Source organism: Xenopus laevis, chromosome 4S, assembly GCF_017654675.1.
Source record: "Xenopus laevis strain J_2021 chromosome 4S, Xenopus_laevis_v10.1, whole genome shotgun sequence".
Lineage (NCBI taxonomy): Eukaryota > Metazoa > Chordata > Amphibia > Anura > Pipidae > Xenopus > Xenopus laevis.
This window is the reverse complement of record NC_054378.1, coordinates 57,454,639-57,479,575: the sequence shown is the minus strand read 5'-3', so window position 1 is coordinate 57,479,575 and position 24,937 is coordinate 57,454,639. Positions and strand designations below refer to the sequence as shown.

Sequence of the window (24,937 nt, the reverse complement as noted above, 5' to 3'; positions counted from 1 at the left end):
ATTTATTATAATATTATTATTTATAATAAAATATCTATTTTTCCTTCCTATTTTACCCAACCCATAAAATAATATAATATTTGCTGAGCACCATGATGAAGCCAACACTCATGTGACTTCCTCACAGATAGCTAAGATTGAGTTCCAAAAATGTGTCTGTACCGGGCATGTAACCCACAAGTGAAGTAATGACCCTTGAGCCTTCTCACGCCTCCAACATCTATCATTTTCACTAAGGCCCATTTGTTCCAGGACCACCGGAGTCCTATACCATCTAGATATTAACTTATAAGAATATTCCCTGTATTTATTAGTCACAGAGCAATTTATGCTTGTTTTAAATATTTCCTCCCATTCTCTATATGATAGATGCAAGCCTAGATCCTGTTCCCATTTCTTTGTAAAATTTGGAAGTTAAGCAACTTTAGTTGAGTGTGGCTTTGAAATTATCGAAGACCTTCAACTCCAGACACATGGTCACAGAAAGATTTTAATGTGTAATTAACCACTAGAGCACTCATTGGTTTAATATCCCTGGGGGTGTATCGTTGTTATTACAATAGCTTACTTTTATTAGAGCAAAAGTTATAGGACAATCAAGACTAATCAACAATCTACCAAGATACCACTGTATCAGGAGCCTTCCACAGCTTGCTGGTGAAGGGAGGAGTTTGTTCATACAGAGGGTTTTTCAGTGGACTGGTGATATGTTATTATTGTGCTCATAGCACTAAGCACATTGACAGTAGAATTTGATATGACAGTAGAATTTGATAGCTGGAACGGTCCAAATCCTAAGACGGACGAATGGCTAGTGTCAGAGGGTTGATAGTTGTCACCCCCGCCCTCTATGACGCCATAACGCTATATGGCCTAAGGCAGGATGGACTTTAAGGGCTAAATGGTCTACTGTGGACAATGGTCACTCATATAGTTTATACTAGGCCATACAAATAAATGATCCCCACTCTGTTACTTAGATTCCAGAGTGTTAGCATAGTGTCAGCATGTCTCTTATGCCCTTTTGCAGAAGTGTTGCTCAATAGCTGTCTGTACCACAATGGCTATGTTTAGCCAACAGATGTTTACGAGGCTGTGGACAGTTGGAACCAGAAACTCTTATGTTGCAAAACTGCACATCTTACAGGAATGTACAAATATATGCCAGTAAGTCTCCTCGCCGGACCATGTATGGTATTTCCTTGAACCCCTTGTCACAATTACTGTAAATGCCTTCTGAAAGCTATATAACGCCTGGACCAAGAGGTGGGTCTTTGGTAAGTCCTTGGCTGACATTCTGTGTGTTACTCCAACAGCTTACCCAGACAAAACTGTTATGTTGTATTATGTAAGAATAAATTGCCTGACTATTACTAAAGGTTTTCCTTTACTGAGTTTTGTCTTACACGAGGTCAAAAATGGTATTACTAAAAATACCATCATATGGTGACCCGCCGACTGTGATTCATTTTTTTCCAGTCAATTTTTTTCAGGCAATGGAGGGCTCCAGGCTGTGGCCATTGGAGTGTACCCGAGGAAGCTTTGTTCTCGGATGTCGATAGTTTACCCGTGGATATCTCTTTTCCAGGAAGGTTTCCCCGTAAAGCTTTACTTTAACGGATGATGGATACACGCGCGTAAGTACCCCCCGGGGTGGGGTATATATGTTTTTCTAACTTCTTCTTTTTGCCTATTGTTGTGTTAATTGTTGTGTTAATCAGCTGAAATTATCTGCCATTCATGATAGGAATCCGCAGTTTCCTTCCTGTTTTTGTATTTTGTACGTCTGTTATTCCTTATCATGAAGTGTAGTCTAAAACATCTTGAAATAGAAATTACACGTGTACTGTATGTTGTTTGATGAATGCAAAAGGATCCATGAATGTTGAATGTTTGCCTAGCTGAGTGTGTGAATAACTTTAGTGTAACTGTCATATGCCTAGCCGAGTGTGTGAATAACTTTAGTGTAACTGTCATATGTGTAATGGTGTACGAGAGAATTTGTGGCTCTATCTCAGAGTCTGCTTGCTGCGTGAAGTGTGAATCACTTTCCTGTCTGTTTGAATTGTCAGATGAAAAACGAGAGCCCTACAAACATTTAGGTGTTGTCCAACTGCAACTTCAAACCTATTTTCTCCCTTTCCACTCAATTGTAAGCTTGTTCTAAATTACAGAGAAAAGTATAACATAATTTTTTCCTGCAGGTGACTCCAGTTTATATGTTTGTTTTCCCTGTTTGTTTTATAAACCAATGTTAATAGCTCGCTGCTAAGCTTTTTTGCATCCTACAGGTCTGTTAGAGCATATTTTGAATGTAATACTTGTGTGTATGTTAGAAAGAAAAGGACTTGACTTGACTTGACTTGACGGTTATATGACTTTGATGTGTCTGTAATGAATATGTTTGCCTTACTGTTTTTAGTTCTCTTTAATGTTTAAATGTTTTAGTAGGTACCTCTGGTAATGTAATATTTGTTCTATGGGTCTATCACTAAAATATTGTCATTTTGTCTTAGACTATCATGTCACTATTCTTATCTTATCCTAACATTGTCTTCTTTGTTACTATTCTCATAGTAACATTAGTTCTCTTGTGTATTTCTGTTTGTGAATGGGTTACTCGTGAATAAGGTTAATTCACTCCACTTGTCTTTCTTGTGTTAACAGAAATATTAGTGTTGTCTCTTTAAATGTTCTCTGTTATAGTTTTTGTCTCAAACTAAACTTACTTCTCTTTTTTATCTTTATGTGTCAGATTGATAACTCTTTTTCTAAGTGTATTATGTTTGACTTGTGATCTGAAAAAAAAACATGTTCCATCAGTTTGGAATATCTAACAATCCTCCTAGATATGCTAGTTGAGTGCCCAAAACATTTTAAGTTTCAAAGCCTTTGTTAAGTGTCACAGCTGAGGGGACAAGACTGCGTTTTCCTGGCCAGAGGGCGATAGTTTTCTTCCCTCACAACTTGAAATTCTACTGTGACAGATAAAGGATACGTGAAAGAGTAAATATTTTACTATGCAAATTGCATGCTATTAGATCTAGCAGGCTTTTGCCCACCAATAGAAAGTGATATTTCTCACATATACTTCAGCTGAGACATTACACCTATGCTCTGCTCCTTGCTCAGCAAACTTAGATCCAGTCCTTTATATGGATACCAGGAGCAATTAAATGCCAAATTTGAATGTGCCTATTGGCAATTTTAGAGTGATACAGGGTTACACAATCTCAGAACTTTTTGGTTCCACAGACGGTGCAGCCCCCAGTAATAAAGATTCTTATTGAGCTAATGGTTCAGAATGTTTTAAGCTTATTAACAGTAGTACTTCCCCTGAATATTCTGAAGACAAACGTCCTGACGACCAAATAAATCACCGTCAGTTGTTTCACACTGAAGTACTTAATGGTGCATTAGACTTACAGCACCCTTTAGAGGAAATCTAGTTCATAGTCCAATTAATAACAAGAAGGATTCTGTTTGCTGGTACTGTCATAAAAACTACATTTCCCAGAATCCTCCGTTGCACAATATTTCAGATACTCACTGTTTTGTAACTTCCTCTTTTGTCAGCTCGCTGGCTCAGGAAATTTTAACCACAGCAAATATTTTTAACTTTACCATTTCATACTCATCTGTATTTTTTTTTCTGTATCTCCTGCATCTGGATCTTTTTCACCAACATGAAGGTAAACTTGATGCAGTTTGGATCCATACCCGATTCACTCATTGGTACAGGTTAAATTATTTTCATTATTCTCTAGACAGATGTGAATCTATTATTTCATATTATTGTACTGCATTTGCAGTACAACAAGAGGGGAGTATTATATTGTGAGGTTATGTTGTTGTTACTATTTTTTCTAATTAAATAAGTTTCAGTTCATAAAAATGCAGCTTATGTGCTTGTGCCGCTGCTAAAAAAAAAAAAATTCTCCCGTAATCTTTGCACTTGTGTATCTTGCATCACAAGCCTGCAAGTGTAAGAAAATGCAGAAGTGACTTAAATTTATTGTTGATTTTGTCTGATAACCAGTAATTTCACTACCAAATTTGTAGAAATAAATGATGCTACTAAAATGGGTCTATGTCATTCTCATTTAGGCTAAAAATATAAATATATATATATAAAAATATATATATATAGATACAAGAGAGAACTTGTTAAATGTTTTTCCTGGTTATGATTAATCAATATTATTTTGTTATAAGAAGGAAACAGTACAGGTTGTATTTGATAATTTACACAATTAAATTTTCGATTCTGTTACAAAATTGCAAATATCACTGATATTAAGTGGAGTTGTGTCTTTGTACCATCCCACTTCCAACAACACAATTACTGGCAGCATTTGGTTGGATTTATTCCCAGCTGTCCTGTCAATTCTCTGCAACAATCCTATCAGGTGTTGTGGACTTTCCCCATTTGAATTAAACACAAGAAAACAAATGTCCTTCACTCATATCATAAATGTACAACCACTTCTCATTACTGACAGTTCATTCAGTTTCATTAGAGTTCTTTAGCTAGTACATTAGACAAGTCAGTATTACCAGAACACCAGATATTGTCACATTGTCTCTTTGTTTCCAGGTTGGTGATCTGAGCAAAATTCCATCAGTAGCTGTTGAGATTATTCCAATCCATTCCAAATAGAACAACTATCATTGATCCCACCACTCATTGAAAGAAACTCTGCATGCATACAAAGAGCCATTTCCAAGTTTGCCATTCATATCTGTGATGCCTTTACATTTTTGCCTATACTAATATCGGATCAATGGACTGATTATGAACTCTTAAAAAAAACTGTACAGAGACTGCTGCATTGACTGAATACAAGTGACTGTTGAATATTTCTTCATATGCCTATCCAAAGCCATGATGTCTCTCTGATTGGACTTTCCCCTATAATGAACTGATGGACTGATATTGAAACGGGTTAATTTTAAGTTTTCGATTCATACAGTATTGAATGTGATATAGTTAAATTGTGTGCAATTTATAAGAACAATGGGAATGTGATAATGTAACATTTTCTCTATATGTTTAGTTTTAGATTAGTTATGAAAACAACAAAGGTAAAATTGTATCTGGTTCAAAAGTTTTTAGAAGGGAAGTTTCCTGCAATTACTTATTATTGTATTATTGCCCCAGGTCCTCAGCTCTATATGTAGCCGGTTGTGTGTAAACAGCACTGACGAAGAAAAAAACAACTGATAAACCCCATAATAATAGAACTCTGTCATGTGCTAATATTAGTATTGAGTAGAATCTAGATTCCAAGAATAGTCCCGCCCATAATGTTAAATCTATAAAAAAAATATAAATCTTATCACCGTCATAAACTAAGCTCTATAGTTAGTATAGATATGGGTATATAGAATTTGTGTGAAAGTAGGGAGGGGTGTGTGTATGGATGCTGGGTTTTCATTTGGAAGGGTTGAACTTGATGGACTTTGTCTTTTTTCAACCCAATTTAACTATGTAACTATAAACATAGAGGTTGTGCAAATAAATAGAGTAGCTGACCAAAATAGTATGATTTTAGATTAGCATGTGTTTTGATAGGAAAAAGAAGGTTGTACTGATATTGTTTCTGAAATGTTTGTTGAATGTCATATAGTCAAAGTTTTAGAACTGCAACAATTAGTGTAATCTTTTTATAGAACAGTTCAGTTATTCCAAATGATTAGGTAAAATTTTATAGCTGGTTAAACAACTCCATTGAAAGTTTCATTAAGTCTATCCATGTCATTCTAGCATTAATACTTGGTCTATATTTCTCTGTTAGAATTTGTGCTATAAGCACCTCCCCCAACTTCTGCTCTCATTTGATTTACATCTATAAGATAAAGCTTTTCTCAGCCATGTGTGGGGAGGTTTGAAAGAAAGAAAGAAAGAATAATTTTTTACTTTTCAATAGAAATGAAATCAGTATCATATTAGTCTCTTATAACATGTTACATGTATATTGTATATTCTTTGTCATTTTATAGGGTTTTCTGTTCCCAACTGCACTTAACCAAGTTATTTCATGAAACAGGATGTATCTGTAGCTCCCTAGCTTCCTGTTTTTTCTTTTCACTGATTTCAGCTTTCAGCTGCACTTCTGTACTGGTGCTGCCATGACGTTGAACTGTAACTCACAACAACGTACACCACTGTCCCATTTATAATAGACCTCCCTTGTTCCTGGGGGTCCTCTCAGCACTCTTACTGTGCCTGTAATTACTAATGTGAAACATATGTAATGTTTCAAGAGAGGAATGACAGTAGAATTTGATATGACAGTAGAATTTGATAGCTGGAACGGTCCAAATCCTAAGACGGACGAATGGCTAGTGTCAGAGGGTTGATAGTTGTCACCCCCGCCCTCTATGACGCCATAACGCTATATGGCCTAAGGCAGGATGGACTTTAAGGGCTAAATGGTCTACTGTGGACAATGGTCACTCATATAGTTTATACTAGGCCATACAAATAAATGATCCCCACTCTGTTACTTAGATTCCAGAGTGTTAGCATAGTGTCAGCATGTCTCTTATGCCCTTTTGCAGAAGTGTTGCTCAATAGCTGTCTGTACCACAATGGCTATGTTTAGCCAACAGATGTTTACGAGGCTGTGGACAGTTGGAACCAGAAACTCTTATGTTGCAAAACTGCACATCTTACAGGAATGTACAAATATATGCCAGTAAGTCTCCTCGCCGGACCATGTATGGTATTTCCTTGAACCCCTTGTCACAATTACTGTAAATGCCTTCTGAAAGCTATATAACGCCTGGACCAAGAGGTGGGTCTTTGGTAAGTCCTTGGCTGACATTCTGTGTGTTACTCCAACAGCTTACCCAGACAAAACTGTTATGTTGTATTATGTAAGAATAAATTGCCTGACTATTACTAAAGGTTTTCCTTTACTGAGTTTTGTCTTACACGAGGTCAAAAATGGTATTACTAAAAATACCATCAACATGACTTTACAATTCAATTAATTTCAGATTTCAGCCATGTTTAGTGCAAGACATAAAGAACAAAAATGTTGTTTAGCACAGGCCCTGATCAGTAAACTAATGTTGAAAAAGGGGGCATACTGCATCATAAACTAGTTTCATGGAATGCATATAAGCAATAGAGTAAACTTACAAGCAAGCACAACAAACAGAATCCATACATTTAGAGGTTATTTAGACATTACAATATATTATATATGTATCTACAAAATACATGTGTAAAAACTCACACAGTTAACAAGATACGTATACACAACATTGTTTAAAGACAGTTTTTACACAATAATTCGAAACAACTTTGCAACGCACATTTATAAATTGTTTTATAGTGATGGAAGTGTAAACATAACTAAAAGCTGTTGTCCCTTTCTGTTCACTGTCTCTTGAAATAATGTGGCAGAATTTATTTCAGAATTAGGAGTGGAGAGCTCCCTCCAGACACCCTTATATTTATAAGTGAGGCATAAGGACACTAGCCTGGCCATGGAAGGCACAGAAGTGTAAAAGAAAAGTATGAATGCATTATATATCATTATGATCAACATATCAGCTATACCCTATACATTGATATCAAGCCTATCACTAATACAGGAACTGGACATGTGTAAAGGGAAGCTAACAGCAAAGATCTAATTTATTATCCTCGTGTGGCCCTCCAGCTCCTTAGGTGTTTCTGTGGGGTATGATGGGAGATGTAGTCTAATAACAGCGAGCTGCCGCAATTCGTAGAACTCAAATGACAAAGCCAATGAATGCCTCTGAGCTACTAACCAGATCTGATGATGAACATGTCAGTCTGTTTGTCTGCATTAAAATCCCCAAACGCCGCAACTTTCCCGTAAGACTCGGATCCGAATACATCAGCGGTAACATTTCGCAGTGACCCTAGTACCGGAGAACAGGACAAAGCCAGCAAAAACGCTGCCACATACACCGACAGCTCCCAAGCACCCATCACCGGTTTACAAGCGTCACACCTTCAACAGTACTTCCGGGTTTGGAGCGAAGTACGGCACGACGCAAACCCTTGCGTTCCACGGGCTGCTGGGTAGTGCGTTTGACTGCAGAAATTGCGTTCCATTAGTTCGCAAGGGTGGCGTAATTTACGGCAAAGTTTAGAGACAGTACATCTTGGAGTTGTGTTGTAGGCTGTTCTGCCCCTGGATTATGGCTCAGGTCCTGGCCGATGTTAGCTGGAAGGTGCTCGAGTTAAGGGCCCGATCTAAACGCTCAGGTTTGACACCGTCTAAACTTGCATGCACGAGTGTTGTGTGTTTATGTAGAAGTGCGTCTAGTACTCATGCAAATAACTCCCCAGGCTTGCTTACTCCTTTTCATCTGTTTCTTACGAATTCCCAGGTATCTAAGAGATCCGTTTCCGACATTAGCGCCTACTATTCGCCTGTTCTAGAAACTTATAGATCACTTTCTTGGCTTGCACTGCTGCGTTTGGCATATATGGATTTGTATGGGGCCTGTTTCCTTGCACTGTAAGCTTGGCACAATGGGGAATGGGGTTGCCTGGACATTGCCCATCACTGGATGCTGGTTACCATATAGTGCAGTTAGAGGGCAACAAACAAACCTGGAGAAAATAATAAATGTTCACACTGGTTCTAGGGGCAAACATGAGGCAGCAGCAAATTTTGCAATAGTCAAATGGCCACATTAATAATCTTTTGGCTGCAATTGTTGAGGACCTGCAGAAACAAATCCAAGGATTTTTTTTTTAATTGCAGCAACATTGATTTGGAGTGTAAAATCAATGGGATTGCTTGGATCTGTACAGTGGCCACATCTGCCGAAGTAATAAGTCACAGGCAGGCCCAGACTGGCCTGTGACTTGTGGGTTCTGGCAAATGCCAGAGGGGCTGCTATAAGATGCCATAGAAAGTCAGTATTTAGTGGACTGGTGGAGGCTGATTGGGCCTCTGTGTACCTGAAATGCCAGGGCCTATTTTAATTCTCAGTCCGGACCTGTCAGAGGCGTGCCACAGTATTTCCCAAATTATTGAACCAGTTGTGCCACAATTGTAGCACTCTAGAACACTGGATATTTTATTTTAACTTGAGAAAAAGGCCAGATGATATATTATACAAATTATGATTTAAACAGTTGGCCTGGTTGCAGTTAGACTGTGGGTTGTTAATGAGATCATGCTCTGAAACCTTCCAAAAACGTACTGTAAAAGGCTAACCAACAAATATTCAACTGAAAATATTTTTAATAAATGATAATCCCAAAATGTAAACTGCATTATCTGTGAATGATGTAGTCCCATTCATTGTATAATTCAGTCCTTGTTCTCACACATCAGTTAAACTTTTTCAGGAGATATTAGCTGTAAACTTTTGGGGGCACATACAGTTATTTTTAATCAATAGGTGTGCATGCCACAACCCCTCCTTTGTTGCTGAATTAGAGCACCCATTCTAGTCTTTAGGAGTAGTGAAAGCAGGTGTTACCCAAGATTACCCTCTGGTCAAGCAGCACATTTTACTTAAATACTACTGAAGAGTTATTATATTGGTTTTGCCTATTCAGATGTCATACAAATTAGATATAGATATAGATATATATCTTCTTTTTTTTTTTAATTCTTTGGACCTAACAGCAAAAAATAGTATATTGATTAATTTCAAAATAGTATTTAATGTGTTAAATAGCAGTTTTCTCTTTTCTTCAGTTGGCTCACATTTTTAAACTAGTTTTAAAAAGCAGCATTTATTTACCCCTCCCCCATAAAGGACACATGACCCTACTGTAATTAAAGGATTAACATACCTGGTATCTCTCACGTCAAATGCTTGATGTGGGCAGAACAGAGCTGTGTAGTGCAATGTTATATTGTTTCAGTACTACTTTTTGAAGTATGGCTGTGCAAACAAATGCACTAAAATTTTGGAAGCTTACATCTTTTGAATTTTGTGCCTCTCCTTAGAACTAGAATGTGCCATTTAGTTGCTAAGTATTGATTCAATTCAGTGTAAATCACCCACTTGTCAGTTACTGCTAGCCATTGTTTTGATTCCTTGTGCTAGATAGGCTCCTCCCCACCCCTTGCTATTTCTGGAGGGTAGTACAAGCTGTCCTGCTCTGGGTATGTGTGCAGATTGGCCACAGCCTTTCTGTGACCTCTGTGTCATTTCATTTCTTATCTATATAACTCCGGCTTATGCTGCTTTTTAGTATATGCTGTATGTAAATGTCTATAGGCTGTTTTGTGGTGGTTCATAATTTACCATGCCTACCATGAGATGTTCTTATTCTAAAATACCTGATCTGAACCAAAAAAAAATTCAAGCTGACTATATATAATATAAGTTGAATAATATTTTTTACAGTGCTTACATATTTCCCAGCACTTTTTTTACAGACATTATAAAACCCATATGCACTAAAAATGAATATTTTGTAGTTATTATTTATTATAAAGCAATAAGGAAGCATTATATTGCTGTTATGCTTGCTATTTTACTGTTAACTTGTGTTTAGAGATAATGATCTTGTAGCTAAGCAGGGGGGCTATCTGTGCAGTGGTACATAATCTAATAATCTACTTTGCTAGAAAATGGAGTATCTTTGATTAGTTTAAGAAATAACAAAAACATTGATTTTCTTTGACGGACTGTTGTACTGCATCATGAGATGCTTCATACTAAACAAGTGAATTGTCCCCCAATATTGGACTGACCTGATCATTTGGCCAATGGGCCAATGATCAGAAATCAAGGATGAGAATACAGACCTTGGGGCAAAGACGAAATCAACAAGCCAATTCAGTCATCGCCCTGACAAGATTATTAAAGTGATACTGTCATGGGACAAAATGTTTTTTTCAAAACGCATCAGTTAATAGTGCTGCTCCAGCAGAATTCTGCACTGAAATCCATTTTTCAAAAGAGCAAACAGATTTTGTTATATTCAATTTTGAAATCTAACATGGGGCTAGACATATTGTCAATTTCCCAGCTGCCTCCAGTCATGTGACTTGTGTTCTGATAAACGTCAACCACTCTTTACTGCTGTACTGCTAGTTGGAGTGATATCACCCCCCCCCCCAGCAGCCTAACAACAGAACAATGGGAAGGTAACGAGATAACAGCTCCCTGGAAGATCTTAGAAGAGCACTCAATAGTAAAAGCCAAGTCCTACTGAGACTGATTCAGTTACATTAAGTAGGAGAAATAACAGCCTGCTAGAAAGTAATTCCACCCTAAAGTGCAGGCACACGTCACAAGTCACATGACTTGTCTACCCCATGTCAGATTTCAAAATTGAATATAAAAAAAAATCTGTTTGCTCTTTTGAAAAATGGATTTCAGTGCAGAATTTGTTTTGAAACCATGACAGTATCCCTTTAAACAATTCCAGTGAATACCTAGCTGGTTTTATGCCAGACATTTGTCAGGTAGGCCCATCGGTGTGCCACATACACAGGAAGATAAGCTGCAGAAAGAGTTGAATTGGCAACTAAGATAGTGTGAATGGCCACCTAAACTGATAAAAAAGAACATTACGCTTAATATTAATTAGCTGTTGCACCTTGTTTTGTTTTGTTTACTGTAGTTAACTTTCTTCTTCTGCTTAATTGCTCTTTCTCATGCACTAAATGAAACACCAGAGACCAATTTATTAGTCAGACACTGACCTAGGCCAGTGGTGTATCTGCTAAGAAAACAGTACAGTAAAATAACACTTGGTTTTTATCTTTGGGCAAAAAAAAAAATACCACAAAGTGTAAAATGTTTAAATCCAAGCAAATATAAAGGCCTTGTCTTTTCTTTGTTTCAACATTGTGAAATTAGGGGCCTATTTAAAAAGCTTTGTAATTTTATTACATAACAAAAATGGCAAAAATGCATAGCAGTGAAGTACAAATTACAGTGATGTATTTTATACAGTATCATTTTAAACCACGCATCACAGTCGTTATTTTATGCCACCTCAGACTTGTAAATAAGACATTAAAATCTATAGGAAAAATTAAGGTGGTGAGAAAATTGTGGCATAAGAAACCAGCGTAAAAATGTTGATTGCAGACAATTTTCCAGAGGTTAGCTGTTTCACAGTCAGCTGAAGTCAACGGATTTTACATCCAAAAATTTGGCGATTAGATATTATGTGGGCTGTGTTTATACTTTTTTCACACAGTTTTATAAATAGGCAATTAAAAGAGAATTCAAACCTAAAAAATATATGGTTAGAAATGCTATGCTTTATATATTGAACTATGTACCAACCTAAAACTAAACAGAAGATTGAGCATTTCTAACCTAAATGTGTTTGCCACAGTTATTGGCTTAACCAGAATAAACTATGTGCCCCTAACTTCTCCAGTTCTGGCCAGATGTCCAGACCATGTGCAATTTTTTAGCAAGCTGCACTGATCTTAACTGATATTTCTGCAAGGTAAACATTAAAAGATATGGAACCCCTCATTTACATACATTTTTATTAAAACAAACCCCCCTCAAAAGAAATTATGTCTTGAGCTGTACAAAGAAATTTAAGTAATTTTGTGTTTGGTCCTTGCAAGATAGATAATTATATTACCTGTACTAGATAATCCTTCACATAATGTACTACAGGCCAAAAACAGTCACTAGTGATGGGCGAATCACAAAAGGGATGAGCATGTGCGCACCTACAAAACTGGAAGCCGGCAGTTTAAGGTTGCAAACAGAACAGCGAGGTCGACCCAAACCCACTGTTATTGGGTCGGCCCGCACATCACTAATATCTACCCTTCCCAAACGACAATGGAATAGTTTTGGGTTTTGCCCTGCTTAGCTCAAGATATTTTAAAAATACATGGATTTTTTTTTGTGATTAGCAAAGTTGTCATTTTAACTGTAGTCAACAATGGCAAGTTTTTACCGAAGCCTCCAACCTCCAAAGGACAAACATAATTATATCTTATACAATGTAAGCTTTCATAGGCAGAGCCCTATTTACCTCTTCTATAGGTTATTGGTTGTTTTTATATTGAATCTTATTTCAGTGCATACGCCCATTATTTGTACAGTGTTGTGGAATATGTTGGTGCTTTATAAGTACAAGTTAAAAATATATTTTTTTCAAAATCGTTTTCCATAATCTTTTGCCACCACAGAACAAATCTATTTTGTCTGCTGTATTTTGTATTTTTGTAATGCGTGCAAAATGTGTGTAATGTTTTCTTCCTTGTTTCTTCTTGTTTTTTGTACTGACTTAATTTAACAGCTCTAACATTTTAATTTCACGGTGATTGCCCCTAACAACTACTAATCGATTGTGGGAATTGCTGTAGTTTAGCCTGAGAAGTTTGTGATTTGATGCAACCAATTGAAATGGCCAATTCAGCCGACAAGGCGGTTTCCTTCTCCCCAACTTTCTTAAGGTCTGGTAAGTGAGTAACAACACAAGAAATCATTTCAGATTTGTTGTGCCATCCTTTTGCATGTATTTTGCCTGTTTGATGAAGTTTTGGCTTTCATGTTACAGTATGTATATATATGTGTGTGTGTGTGTGTATATATATATATATATATATATATATATATATATATAATATGTGTATGTACAGTATATATGTATATATAATATGAATGTGTGTGTGTATATAATATATATATAATATATATATATATAAAATTATGTGCGTATATATTTGTGTAGGGCTACATAAGCTTTCTGACCCAAGCTATGTTCATTTCAGTTGTAAATGTATTAAATCAATAGTGACATTTGCTAAACAAAACGTGCAAAGATAGAAGTAAGGGTATATGAAAATAAAAGATATTCTATTGCTTCCCAGAGCAGTGTGTATTGTTTATTGTAGGGTAGCTGTTTGTCTATGGATGCATGTAATGTAAATCCACCAGTATTGTCCGTAGTTTTCGGATTGCCCTGTGTTTTGACATTTATTTGACTGTTCCAAATTTAAATTGTCACTCTTATGCCAATCACAAGTAAATGCCCTCAACCATATAGAGCCAACTCTGGGTATTCCAGCGTACTGCCCAAACCTAATGCTGTGGTGCTTTTATCCTCTTAGACCTCACCACTGGTCTATAGCGTGTCCACAAAAAATTTAGAGAAATGAGAATGGTTCAAAAGTTCTGAATGGTTCAAAAGAATTCCTGCTGCAAGGTGCTTTATTTCCGACTACTAAACACACAACAAGTTTGGGCCTTATGAACCTTTTCTCACTTAAATTTGCATAAGGCCCGAAACAGGGATGTAACTACAGAGGAAGCAGGGTGCCCAGGAGGTATAGGTCCCCCACGAGACCCTAATTCATATATAAGTTAAGATAAATATTGGTAAGACGGGTTAAGCTCTATACATTTTGGGGGCCTGAAAAAATTATTTGCTGTGGGGCCATTAATATCCAGTTACACCACTGGCCCAAAACATGTTGTGTGTTTAGTAGTTGACAATAAAGCACCTTGTAGAACAGTTAAATAAATATATTTATATAGCTTGTTTATATAAACTATAGTAGTCTTTCTGAAACCAACACACCAGCTTTACCAGTGCAACAAAACACTACATTATATTTTCATTACTTTAAAACACTTTGATTTTTTTGTTGTTACTGTTCCTTTAAGCACAAGACTTCACAAGGATATGGTCACATTGCCTTGGGAATTCAGTCCCATTTTGCTATGCTCGTACTAAAGTAATATTATGGTTCATGTTCTTGTAACACTCAATTGATATTTAATTGTCTCAGTGAGGCTTGCACAGGTATGTAATCTTTATGATAAAAAATAAGTGACAACACAATGCAGTCATTAGTAGATCACTGGTTTTCCTTTTGTAGAAGCAATGACCCTAATATTCTAGTAGCAGGAATGATATATTCCCTTTAACTCAATCATCTAACCAGAAGGATGGGTATGTGACTTGTATTGGAATGTACCACTGTCCATTCTACTCATTATGGTAGCCTATAGTCTAGGTACCTATTTCTTCTGTCATCAGTATTCATTGATGACATTTTGGTTTATCTTGGTTTCTTCTTTTAAAAGTTTTGATTTTTATTTAAAAGTTTTGATTTTTATCTGTGTTTATTTGGTTGACACTTTTTCTGTAAAATTATTTTTATAAGAATGTTTTTATTATTTTTCCTCTTCCTAAAATTTGCGTGAACTATCATATTTATTGGTAAGGCCAGGCAAGTGGCCACATTCACAGTATAGAAAATTCAGAGCGATTTCATCTAAACAGAGTGCTCATGTACTAGTTTGTTAGCTGTAATTAATACATTCTCGTCATTTATCTACAGAAAGAACATGCATATTGGATTTGCTGAAAGCTTGTGGTTTGAAGAATTTGTGATTGCATTCCTTAAGAATGTATACTTCTCATGGTGTGATTGGTTTTCTTATACTTTTTTTTTTTAAAAAAGGTCTGTAGCTTTCTTAGCCTTCTCTGCTTGTTTTTATTTGGTAGTGTTGGTGGCAAGCTGTGTTAAAGATCAGTATCCTAAAAATAACTTGGAATAACAGTATGCAATTACATTTGAACTACATGCCTGAGGAAGCTGGTCTGTAGCTGGCACTGCCGAGGTTAGAGTGTACATTTCATTTTGTTACTAAGCGCACCGCCTGGGCACTGCTCTTGTTGGATATTTCAGTTTTGTGTAGAGATAAAATATTTTGTGAGTCTGAGAATAGCTACTGTAGCCACTTCATCTTTTTCTGCTTTTGTGGTTGATTTTGTGACATGCCTGCCATGTGCTGGCATCAGTTTAGTTCTTATTGTCCTTTAATTATATACCACTGTTATTGTGTGTATTCTAAAATCCAGAATCTCTGCAATGAAAGGCAGCATTGCTAACCTTGGCATGGGAGTGCTACCCATGTTTATTACATGCATAAGTATTTCACACTGGGGTATTTACATTTTTGGCATATTGTGTGATTTTAACTAATGGGTCACAAATGAAGAAAATAGCGCTGAAAATCCAACCAGCTATGCTGAGGTTTACAGGTAATGGTTTTATTTAGTTTAAAGGCCCCCATACACGGGCTCATAAAAGCTGCCCACAGACCGAGCTGGCATCCCAGATAGATATCTGGACCCACGACCGGAAAAGGCCAATATCACCCACCTCAATGTGGGCATATCGGGGAGAGATCTGCTCTTTTGGCGACATCACCAAACGAACGGATCTCCCTGTGTATGGCCATATTCTACAAATATAACTAGTCATATTGAAGGTAAAGGCTATTACACTGCAGTAGTGTGGTTCATTTGGACACACATTTAAGTTATTGCAAGCACAGACATTATTTGTCATTGATGCTAAAAGATGACATCCAATCACTCATAAACCTACATACCCTGAGGTCTGTCCAAATAAACTCAACATTTTACCAAACTCGAATGTTTGCTTATTTATTAAAAAAAACTTGATTGAAAAACCCCAAATGCATCAAATTCCTAATCTACTCATCTTTTCAAAGGGGCTACAGACTCTCAAAAAAATTAGAAGAATTCAAAAACCTGAATTGAAAAAAAAAAAAAAATCGTTTACTTCTTGCCTAGGACAACTTTCATTGACTTCTCCATGAATTTGCAAGCTTTTAGATACCATATTTTTACATTAGATTTTTTCGCACTTAATAGAATTGACCATTTGTGTTTAGGCAATTGAATTCATGAGTTCTAGCACCAAAATATTCAAATGAATGAGTAAATCCGCCTTTACATTTATAGTGTGTTAGTGTAATAGCAACCCCACTGCTTTCCAGGTCCAAGAACTCTTAAGACAGTAACACAACACACAGCTGTTTTGCTGCCCACAGTAAACTGCAAGTGTCAAAACGTCAGATATGCTCATACAGATAAAACCAATTAAAGTTTGTGTTTGCAGATCTCTGCTATAGAAGAAGAGTACATAAAAGCTAAATGGATTATGTGCATTAAAATTCATTGCTATAGATTGAGTGATAAACTGTTCCATAGCGGCTACTTTTAATTTACTTGTAAACTACAGTCTCTAGAAGAAGACAGATGGAGGAATTTTCCAGAAATAGGCTTTAAACTCCAGCTCAGCTGTAACATTCTGTTTCAGTATTTATGCAAGTGTAGGGTTATTCGTTTTTGAATCCATTCATCACATTTTTGTAATTTCTTTATATTTGCTGCGTTACAAAGGGAAGGAATCCTATGGTAAGTAGAGTGAATGTACTTTGTTCTCTGCTGTTACAATGCTGCTAATTTATTCTAATGAGTCTTAAAAGGATGAAAATACATGGTTTATCAAGTGAAAAGTTTATTCCTAGTCATTTTGCCATTTGTATAAAATACTGAATGGCTCTCACTGAACTCTGGGACAATGTGTTGCTTATCTACACCAGACATGGCTGCTTTATGGTACCAGCGGCTTAGGGCAAAGATTTAAATGGTGGGACCCCACTTTCCAAAGACATTTGTTATGGAGCAACCCTCAAGCAAGTGAAGTGTAATATAATAAGGCATACAGTGAAGAAATGGTCTGTGCTTAATCAAGTAGATATGATGTCTAGGTGTGACACCCTGGACCAACAACCATGGGAGCAGAGAAATGACAAAATGGGGATGTCATAAGAAAGAAAGCAATTTAGTTAACCAGGTTGTAGATCTCTTCCAGATGATTGAGTGGTCTATCGTCTCTGCAGGTGCTTTTGTCAAAAGTTATACTACATAAAAAGTCTGCTGGTGGGCACCCTATTCTGGCCAAATGCCCCTTTTGCCCATTTATCAAAACATCCTTGATGACATATTTGACAAATGTTTTCCCTGAATGTGAAAGACCTGATGAAGAAATTTCCCTGACACATTTAGTGCATAAAATATTACAGTTCAACATATCTACTGACTTTTTCTAGAGGTAAGGAACCCTGTTTTAAAATATGTGAAATCGAGACCAAACATATTATATTATTAAACAAAGCAAATAATACACGCCCATAAGGATCATCAAATAAATATAAAAAATGACAAGAATGACACCAGGCTTGACCTGATTTTTATAAACCTCACTAGTTTTCGAACAGACCTACCCAGTTCCTCAGATGAGAGGAAACCATGATAGTCTGTCTGTGACATGCAGGGACCATTTGCCCTTTCCTACTTAGGCTGCCAGAGTAATTTAATCACTCCCTCGCCTTTTCTGTGTTAAGTTTAAGATTCTGGGGCACATAGTCCCTCTAATTCCATGGTAGGTGGCACACAGGTTCTAGGGATAACAGTGGGACTTTCCTGAGTGCCATTATAACGGAGTTTACATGTAATTCTGTGCAAACAAGTCAAGTGCACCTACATGGTGCTACCGCCATGTTCAAGGTGGAAGTAGCTCCAGCGTTCCTCTGTATTATTAGCTGCACTTGTGCGTAATTCTTCAATGGGTGCTGGGATAGACAAATTAACAATCAGTGCAATTATGCAGAGTGCAAGGGGCAAATTTAAGCACAACAACCTTAGAGAAAAGAGCTCATTTTCAAAGTATCTGCAGCCATCTTTGCATACCTTCAACTGTGGTTGCCCTTTATAAATTAGGCCTTTTTAAGTCCCAGAATTCATCACCTGACCTAATATTACTCTATTTCTGCTTTACTTCCATCCTCACTAGTTCTCTGCTTTTACTTGCCAACTTTTACCCACTTTTCTTCCACATCGCCCACTTTTCTTGCATATTGCCCTTAATGCAGTGAACCAACTACCATTTTCAGCATCACTGTTACTTTACTCCTCTCATATTATATGACAGGTTCCCTGTACAACAATGCCCTTTCTTCTGTTTTTGCAACACTAGCTCCTTTGACCACCTGTCACTCCCATTCACTATTCCCCCAATATTAGAAATCAGAAGTAGCAGTGTAGTAAGTCACAAATTACTAAATTTAAAGTTCTAACTCTACAACAAACCTCTTAAGGTGGCAATACACGGGTTTATAAAAGCTGCTAACTTGGCAGATTCCTAGCACATTTATGGGGCCTCCGAACAGCATGCCTGACCAATGTCTGGGTGAAAGCCACATATTAAATGAGCAACTTAGAAAATGTTCTGGTGGCGGAACTTATTGTCTTATTAATCCAGTCCTTTCTGAGCTGGTCTATGTTTCAGAAATTGTGATTTGAAAGTAGAGGGAACATTGCAATTTATGCTGCATACTTGAAAGCCTTGAAAGCTAGACTCATTTCCATTGTATAATCTTAATGCTAAATTAGCTCCCTTTTAAGACAGCTTGAAAGAATACAGAAATGAACATTCTCTCGTCTGCATTTTCGAATGTCTTCAGCCAAAGAAAGTGGTAACTGTACTTGTTAGTAAAGTTTTTTTTTCTGTAGAGCAATGCTACTGAAACTTGATTTAAAGGGGATCTATAGTCAAAAATGTAAACCCTCATTGATAGATTTAGTTGATACATTTGTTATCTTTGTCCCTGCTTAGCAGAATCACTGAGTTTCATTAAAGGGGAACTCTGGCTTCCAAACCAAAATTTGATAAAGAGGCCCACATAACACAGAACCCCATTAATATATCCATCACAGTTACCTGTTTCTTCACAAAGTATGAATAAATGCAGTTTTCTATGCTGAAATCCAGCTGTTTAACTTCTCTTTCTACATCATTTGAAATCCTGGCAGGGAACGAGGGACTAAAATACTGATGTTACAAATTGTAACAAGAAAGATCAGCAGGGGGCTAGGCTTACGGAACTGTCAGAAACCATTAAAAATCATGAAAAGTCTGCATATTTTTAAAATTATGTATATTGCAAAGTTGCTTGAAATTATGTTTACTTTTCAAAAAGCTCAAGTTTTTGTGGAGTTCCCCTTTAAAGGTAGCTGTTAGAATTGATACATTAGTTGCTAATATTCCACAGATCCTGCTTAGAAATGTATCAACTAAATGTAGCAAATTATAACAGTTCAGAATGCTCCTGGATCACTGAGCTGCTAGACCAGGGGTAGGCAACCCGCGGCTCCAGAGCCTCATGCGGCTCTTCATCCTGTTTGCTGCGGCTCGGTCTTGCGGCTTTGCCGGTCACGTGGTCTATACAGCCCTCCCACATACTGGCGGCTTCTTGAGTGTGCGACCGCAGTAATTTAACGGTTATCTAACCGCGGTCGCACACTCAGGCATTCACCAGAATGGACGAGGGCTGTATAGACATCCCAGGAGTGACAGGCATGACCGAGCTGCAGCAAGATGATTCATCATGGTCCTTACCGCGGTCATACACTCAAGACAAGAGAGGGAAGATCAGCATGGAACTTCAGAAACAGAAGTCACATTAAACAGATGAGAACACTAGCATTTAATAGGGCTATTCAGTGTTTAATTTATTTCAAAGTAGGCCTACACATGCACACTGCACTTCTGTTTGTTGTATTCTGTTGTTAAAACAGTTAGAATTAAAAAAAGGTTAAAACTTTTAAAAGTTTAGTGAGTAAGCTGTGTTATGTTTTATGGCTCCAGACTATTTTTCTTTAGTGGAAGAGGTGGGCAAAATGGCTCTTTTTTATAGTAAAGGTTGCTGACCCCTGTGCTAGACAAACCCCACAGACAGGAACATTACATTTTAAACTTCAATTTTGGGAAAACGATAAAAGAAAAGATGGAAAGCAATTGAAAAAAGTCTTTATTTATGGTGAAATAAATAACTGAGCTGAAAAAAGTGTTTGGAAGGTGAACAACCTCTTTAAGTGATTACAAATGTATTTAGCCTAATTCTTTCTCCCTTCTACAAAAGTATATGAAGATTCCTCTTCTATTGGCATTTGGGACACTGCTTTTTTTTTTATTTGTTTATCCATTTCTGCACTGTTAGTTTTGTTTTTTTCTTTACTACAATGCTTTCTAGACTTCTTCTCGGTACTGTTAATTAGGTGGCTTCTGCTACATTTTTCAAGAAAGATTGGTCTTCCGCAAGTTCTAACTAGTTGCCACCATCAGTTAAAGTCCAAAGCAAAAGAGTTTTGATATGAATGTGCTGACAGACTCTTATATATGAGGGAATCCAACAGGTACCAAAAGAGAGTCTATGGTGTCACAATCCATAAAAAGAGTGTAATTGATGTATATATGATGTATATAGTGGAATAAATTATGATCATGAGAAGAAATGACTGATGTCATTAAATAAATAAATTCATTCTTGTGAAAGTGTCATTATTCAAATATGGTCATAAAAGCAATTGAAAAAGCTTAGTTGATTGGTGCAAGTTAAAGTGCTGATAATGCCTAATGCTAATCTAGTACATTATTGAAAGCCACTAATAAATAGATCAGTGGTCTGCACGTTGTTCCTGCTAACAAACACGACCGCAATTACTTTACCGCATTAACTCCCTCAGCACCCCCATCACCCATTATTTAATAATTTGAGGGTATCCAGGTTGATGTTTGATCTAGGTGGGACCAGCATAATGAACTATTAATTACGCTGCAATCCCCTACTACTTTTATCTCATTCATTTTAATTGTTTTTAAGCGACATTATTTCCCTCTATATGTGTGTATTTTTAAAGAGCCATTAAATGTTGTGTTTTAACTGGATAATCTATTTATTAATGGGTTTCAATCATGTACTAGAATAGCACTCAGGCACTATCAGCACTTTAATTTGCACCAATCAACTAAGCTTTTTCAATTGCTTTTCTCACCATATTTGAATAATGACACTTGGGGGCATATTTATCAAGGGTCAAATTTAGAATTGAAAAAACTTTGAAATTCAAAAAGACCAACCGAGGTGAAGTTGAAGTTTTTTTGGGTTGAAGAGGTCCGTATTAGGCCCAATTCTAATCGTGCGATCGAAGGAATAGCGTGTTCGATCGAATTCGATTCACAATTTCCCCCCAAATAACTTTGATTTCTTAAAGGAGAAGGAAAGGTTAAAACTAAGTAAGCCTTATCAGAAAGGTCCATCTAAATATACCAGTAAACCCCCAAAGTAATGTTGCTCTGAGTCCCCTGTCAAAAGAAACACAGCATTTCTTTCCTTCTATTGTGTACACATGGGCTTCTGTATCAGACTTCCTGTTTTAAGCTTAAACCTCATTGCCCTGGGCAAGAGCATGCTCAGTTTGCTCCTCTCCCCCCACCCCACCCTTCTCTACTGTAATCAGAGTCCAGAGCAGGGAGAGACTCAGGCAGGAAGTGATGTCACACCACATTAATACTGCAGCTCCTATTCTAAACAAACAGAGAGTTTCTAGAGCTTTTTACTCAGGTATGGTAAAACATTCTACAGAATAAATATAGCATTCTAGCTTGCACTATTGCAGCTAATCTATTGGAAATAAAATGCCTCCGTAGCTTTCCTTCTCCTTTAAAGTCCACCAATTGACTCCAAATAGGTACTACAGGTATGGGGCCTGTTATCCAGAATGCTCGGGACCAGGAATTTTCCGGATAACGGATCTTTCCGTAATTTGGGTTTTCATGCCTTAAGTCTACTAGAAATTAATTGAAACATTAAATAACCCCAATAGGCTGGTTTTGCTTCCAATAAGGATTAATTATATCTTAGTTAGGATCAAGTACAAGCCACTGTTTTATTATTACAGAGAAAAAGGAAATAATTTTTTAAAATTTGAATTATTTGGATAAAATGTCTATGGGAGCCATTCCGTAATTCAGCGCTTTCTGGATATTGGGTTTCCAGATAAGGGATCCTATACCTGTAGGAGGTCCCCGATAGGCTAAAACAGCACTTCGGCAGGTTTTAGCTGGCGAATGGTCGAAGTCGAAGTTTTAAAGAGACAGTACATGATAAATTTCGAATCTCAAAAATTTTTTCAAATTCAAATCAAATTTGGACTATTCCCTAGTCGAAGTACACAAAAAATAGCTGGAAATTCAAAGTTTTTAACTTCGAAAATTCACCTCGACCCTTTATAAATCTGCCCCACGATTTTGAACTTTAACAAAAATGAATTTATTTAATTATTTAAAGGGATCCTGTCATGGGAAAACATGTTTTTTTTCAAAACGCATCAGTTAATAGTGCTACTCCAGCAGAATTCTGCACTGAAATCCATTTCTCAAAAGAGCAAACAGATTTTTTTATATTCAATTTTGAAATCTGACATGGGGCTAGACATTTTGTCAATTTCCCAGCTGCCCCCAGTCATGTGACTTGTGCCTGCACTTTAGGAGAGAAATGCTTTCTGGCAGGCTACTGTTTTTCCTTCTCAATGTAACTGAATGTGTCTCAGTGAGACATGGGTTTTTACTATTGAGTGTTGTTCTTAGATCTACCAGGCAGCTGTTATCTTGTGTTAAGGAGCTGTTATCTGGTTACCTTCCCATTGTTCTTTTGTTGACAGCTGGGGGGGAAAAGGGAGGGGGTGATATCACTCCAACTTGCAGTAAAGAGTGATTGAAGTTTATCCGAGCACAAGTCACATGACTTGGGGCAGCTGGGAAATTGACAATATGTCTAGCCCCATGTCAGATTTCAAAATTGAATATAAAAAAATCTGTTTGCTCTTTTGAGAAATGCATTTCAGTGCAGAATTCTGCTGGAGCAGCACTATTAACTGATTCATTTTGAAAAATTATTTTTTCCTCATGACAGTATCCCTTTAATGACATCACAATCAGTTCATCACACTCCTCATTTCTTCTCTTGTTCATAATTTATTCCAATATATACCTCAATTACACTCTTTTTATGGATTGTGCGACGCCATAGACTCTCTTTTGGTTCCTTTCTTTTTGGTACCTTTTGGATTCTCCTACGTTTTTCAAGAGCCAGAACCATCATTGCTGAGAATAGAAAAGGACAGACAAATACTGTTTTCAATAACAATTACATTTACAAATAACTAATTCTAAATATTTCAAGACTAGTTGACTCTTGGGGGCATATTTATCAAAGGTCGAAGTTAAAAAAACTTCTGATTCGAATCAGATGGAGGTCGAAGTTTTTTTGGGGGTCGAAGTGGGCCAAATTCTGCCTACTTCGAATCGTAGGATCGTACTTCGAATCATACGATCGTACTTAGATCGTACTTCTATTCGAAGTTTTTTTAACTTCGACCTTCGATCTCCCAAACTCCCCTAATTGCCTCCATACAGGTTGTAGGAGGTCCCCCATAGGCTAAAACAGCACTTCGGCAGCTTCTAGGTGGTGAATGGTCAAAGTCAAAGTTTTAAAGAGACAGTACTTCAAAAAAAATTCAACCTTCGAATATCGAAGTTTTTTCAAATTCGAATCGAAGTATGACTATTCCCTAGTCGAAGTTCACGAAAAATAGCTTGAAATTCGAAGTTTTTCACTTCGAAACTTCACCTCAACCTTTGATAAATCTGCCCCATGATGTTGAGATATTCACAATGATATACAGAGCCCAAAACTGCTAAATCAGTTCTTTAATTGTGTCTGTTTAGAGACTATATTGCCATTTGTTAAATTAATTTTCAGTTGCATTCCTCTACAGAAAGAAACCTTGCTAACAAGCACATTTACCCCATTCACTACTGCAGATGATTCAGCTTTGAAAATGCAGACGAGAGAATGTTCATTTCTGTGTTCTTTCAAGCCGCTTTAAAAGTGAGCTAATTTAGCATTAAGATAATATAATGGAAATGAGTCTAGCTTTCAAGGCTTTCATCTGCAGTATGCAATATAAATTGCAATGTTTCCCTCTACTTTCAAAGCACAGAAATCCTTTTATACTGATAAAACATTTTGAATTATAAGAAAAAAAACACAAGCCTGATTTTTGTGTGGATGAAAATTTCTTCCAAATGTGGCACAAAAATAATTACGTAAATGTAAATATTACTATAACTTTGGAGGAGGGGAAGGTAAATTGTTGCCAATTCCTTCTAAATAGTAATTGTATAATATGAAGGATTTTATCATTATCCTCTTATTTTCTATACCTCCATGAAGTTATGTAGCAATTTACAATAATATAACA

At 36.8% G+C, this 24,937-nt stretch overlaps 2 protein-coding genes across 9 annotated transcripts in view; one reads left to right on the top strand and one right to left on the bottom strand.

Moving 5' to 3' along the window:
- The window catches only part of itfg1.S (integrin alpha FG-GAP repeat containing 1 S homeolog), a 101,652-nt gene extending 93,680 nt beyond the window's left edge, over window positions 1-7,972 (bottom strand). Inside the window, exon 1 of the mRNA XM_018260672.2 lies at window positions 7,789-7,972. Coding sequence (XP_018116161.1) covers window positions 7,789-7,972 — 184 coding nt within the window. The remainder of the gene's footprint in view (window positions 1-7,788) is intronic.
- Window positions 7,973-8,113: 141 nt separating this feature from the next.
- phkb.S (phosphorylase kinase, beta S homeolog) overlaps window positions 8,114-24,937 on the top strand; it is a 180,336-nt gene continuing 163,512 nt past the window's right edge. For 2 of the 8 annotated variants that reach the window (XM_041561271.1, XM_041561272.1), the window contains exons 1-3: window positions 8,114-8,251; window positions 13,244-13,405; window positions 17,171-17,185. In XM_041561271.1, coding sequence (XP_041417205.1) covers window positions 13,336-13,405; window positions 17,171-17,185 — 85 coding nt within the window. In that variant the 5' untranslated portion in view covers window positions 8,114-8,251; window positions 13,244-13,335. The remainder of the gene's footprint in view (window positions 8,252-13,243; window positions 13,406-17,170; window positions 17,186-24,937) is intronic. The other 6 variants (XM_041561274.1, XM_041561273.1, XM_018260670.2 and 3 more) reach the window with 6 other exon arrangements.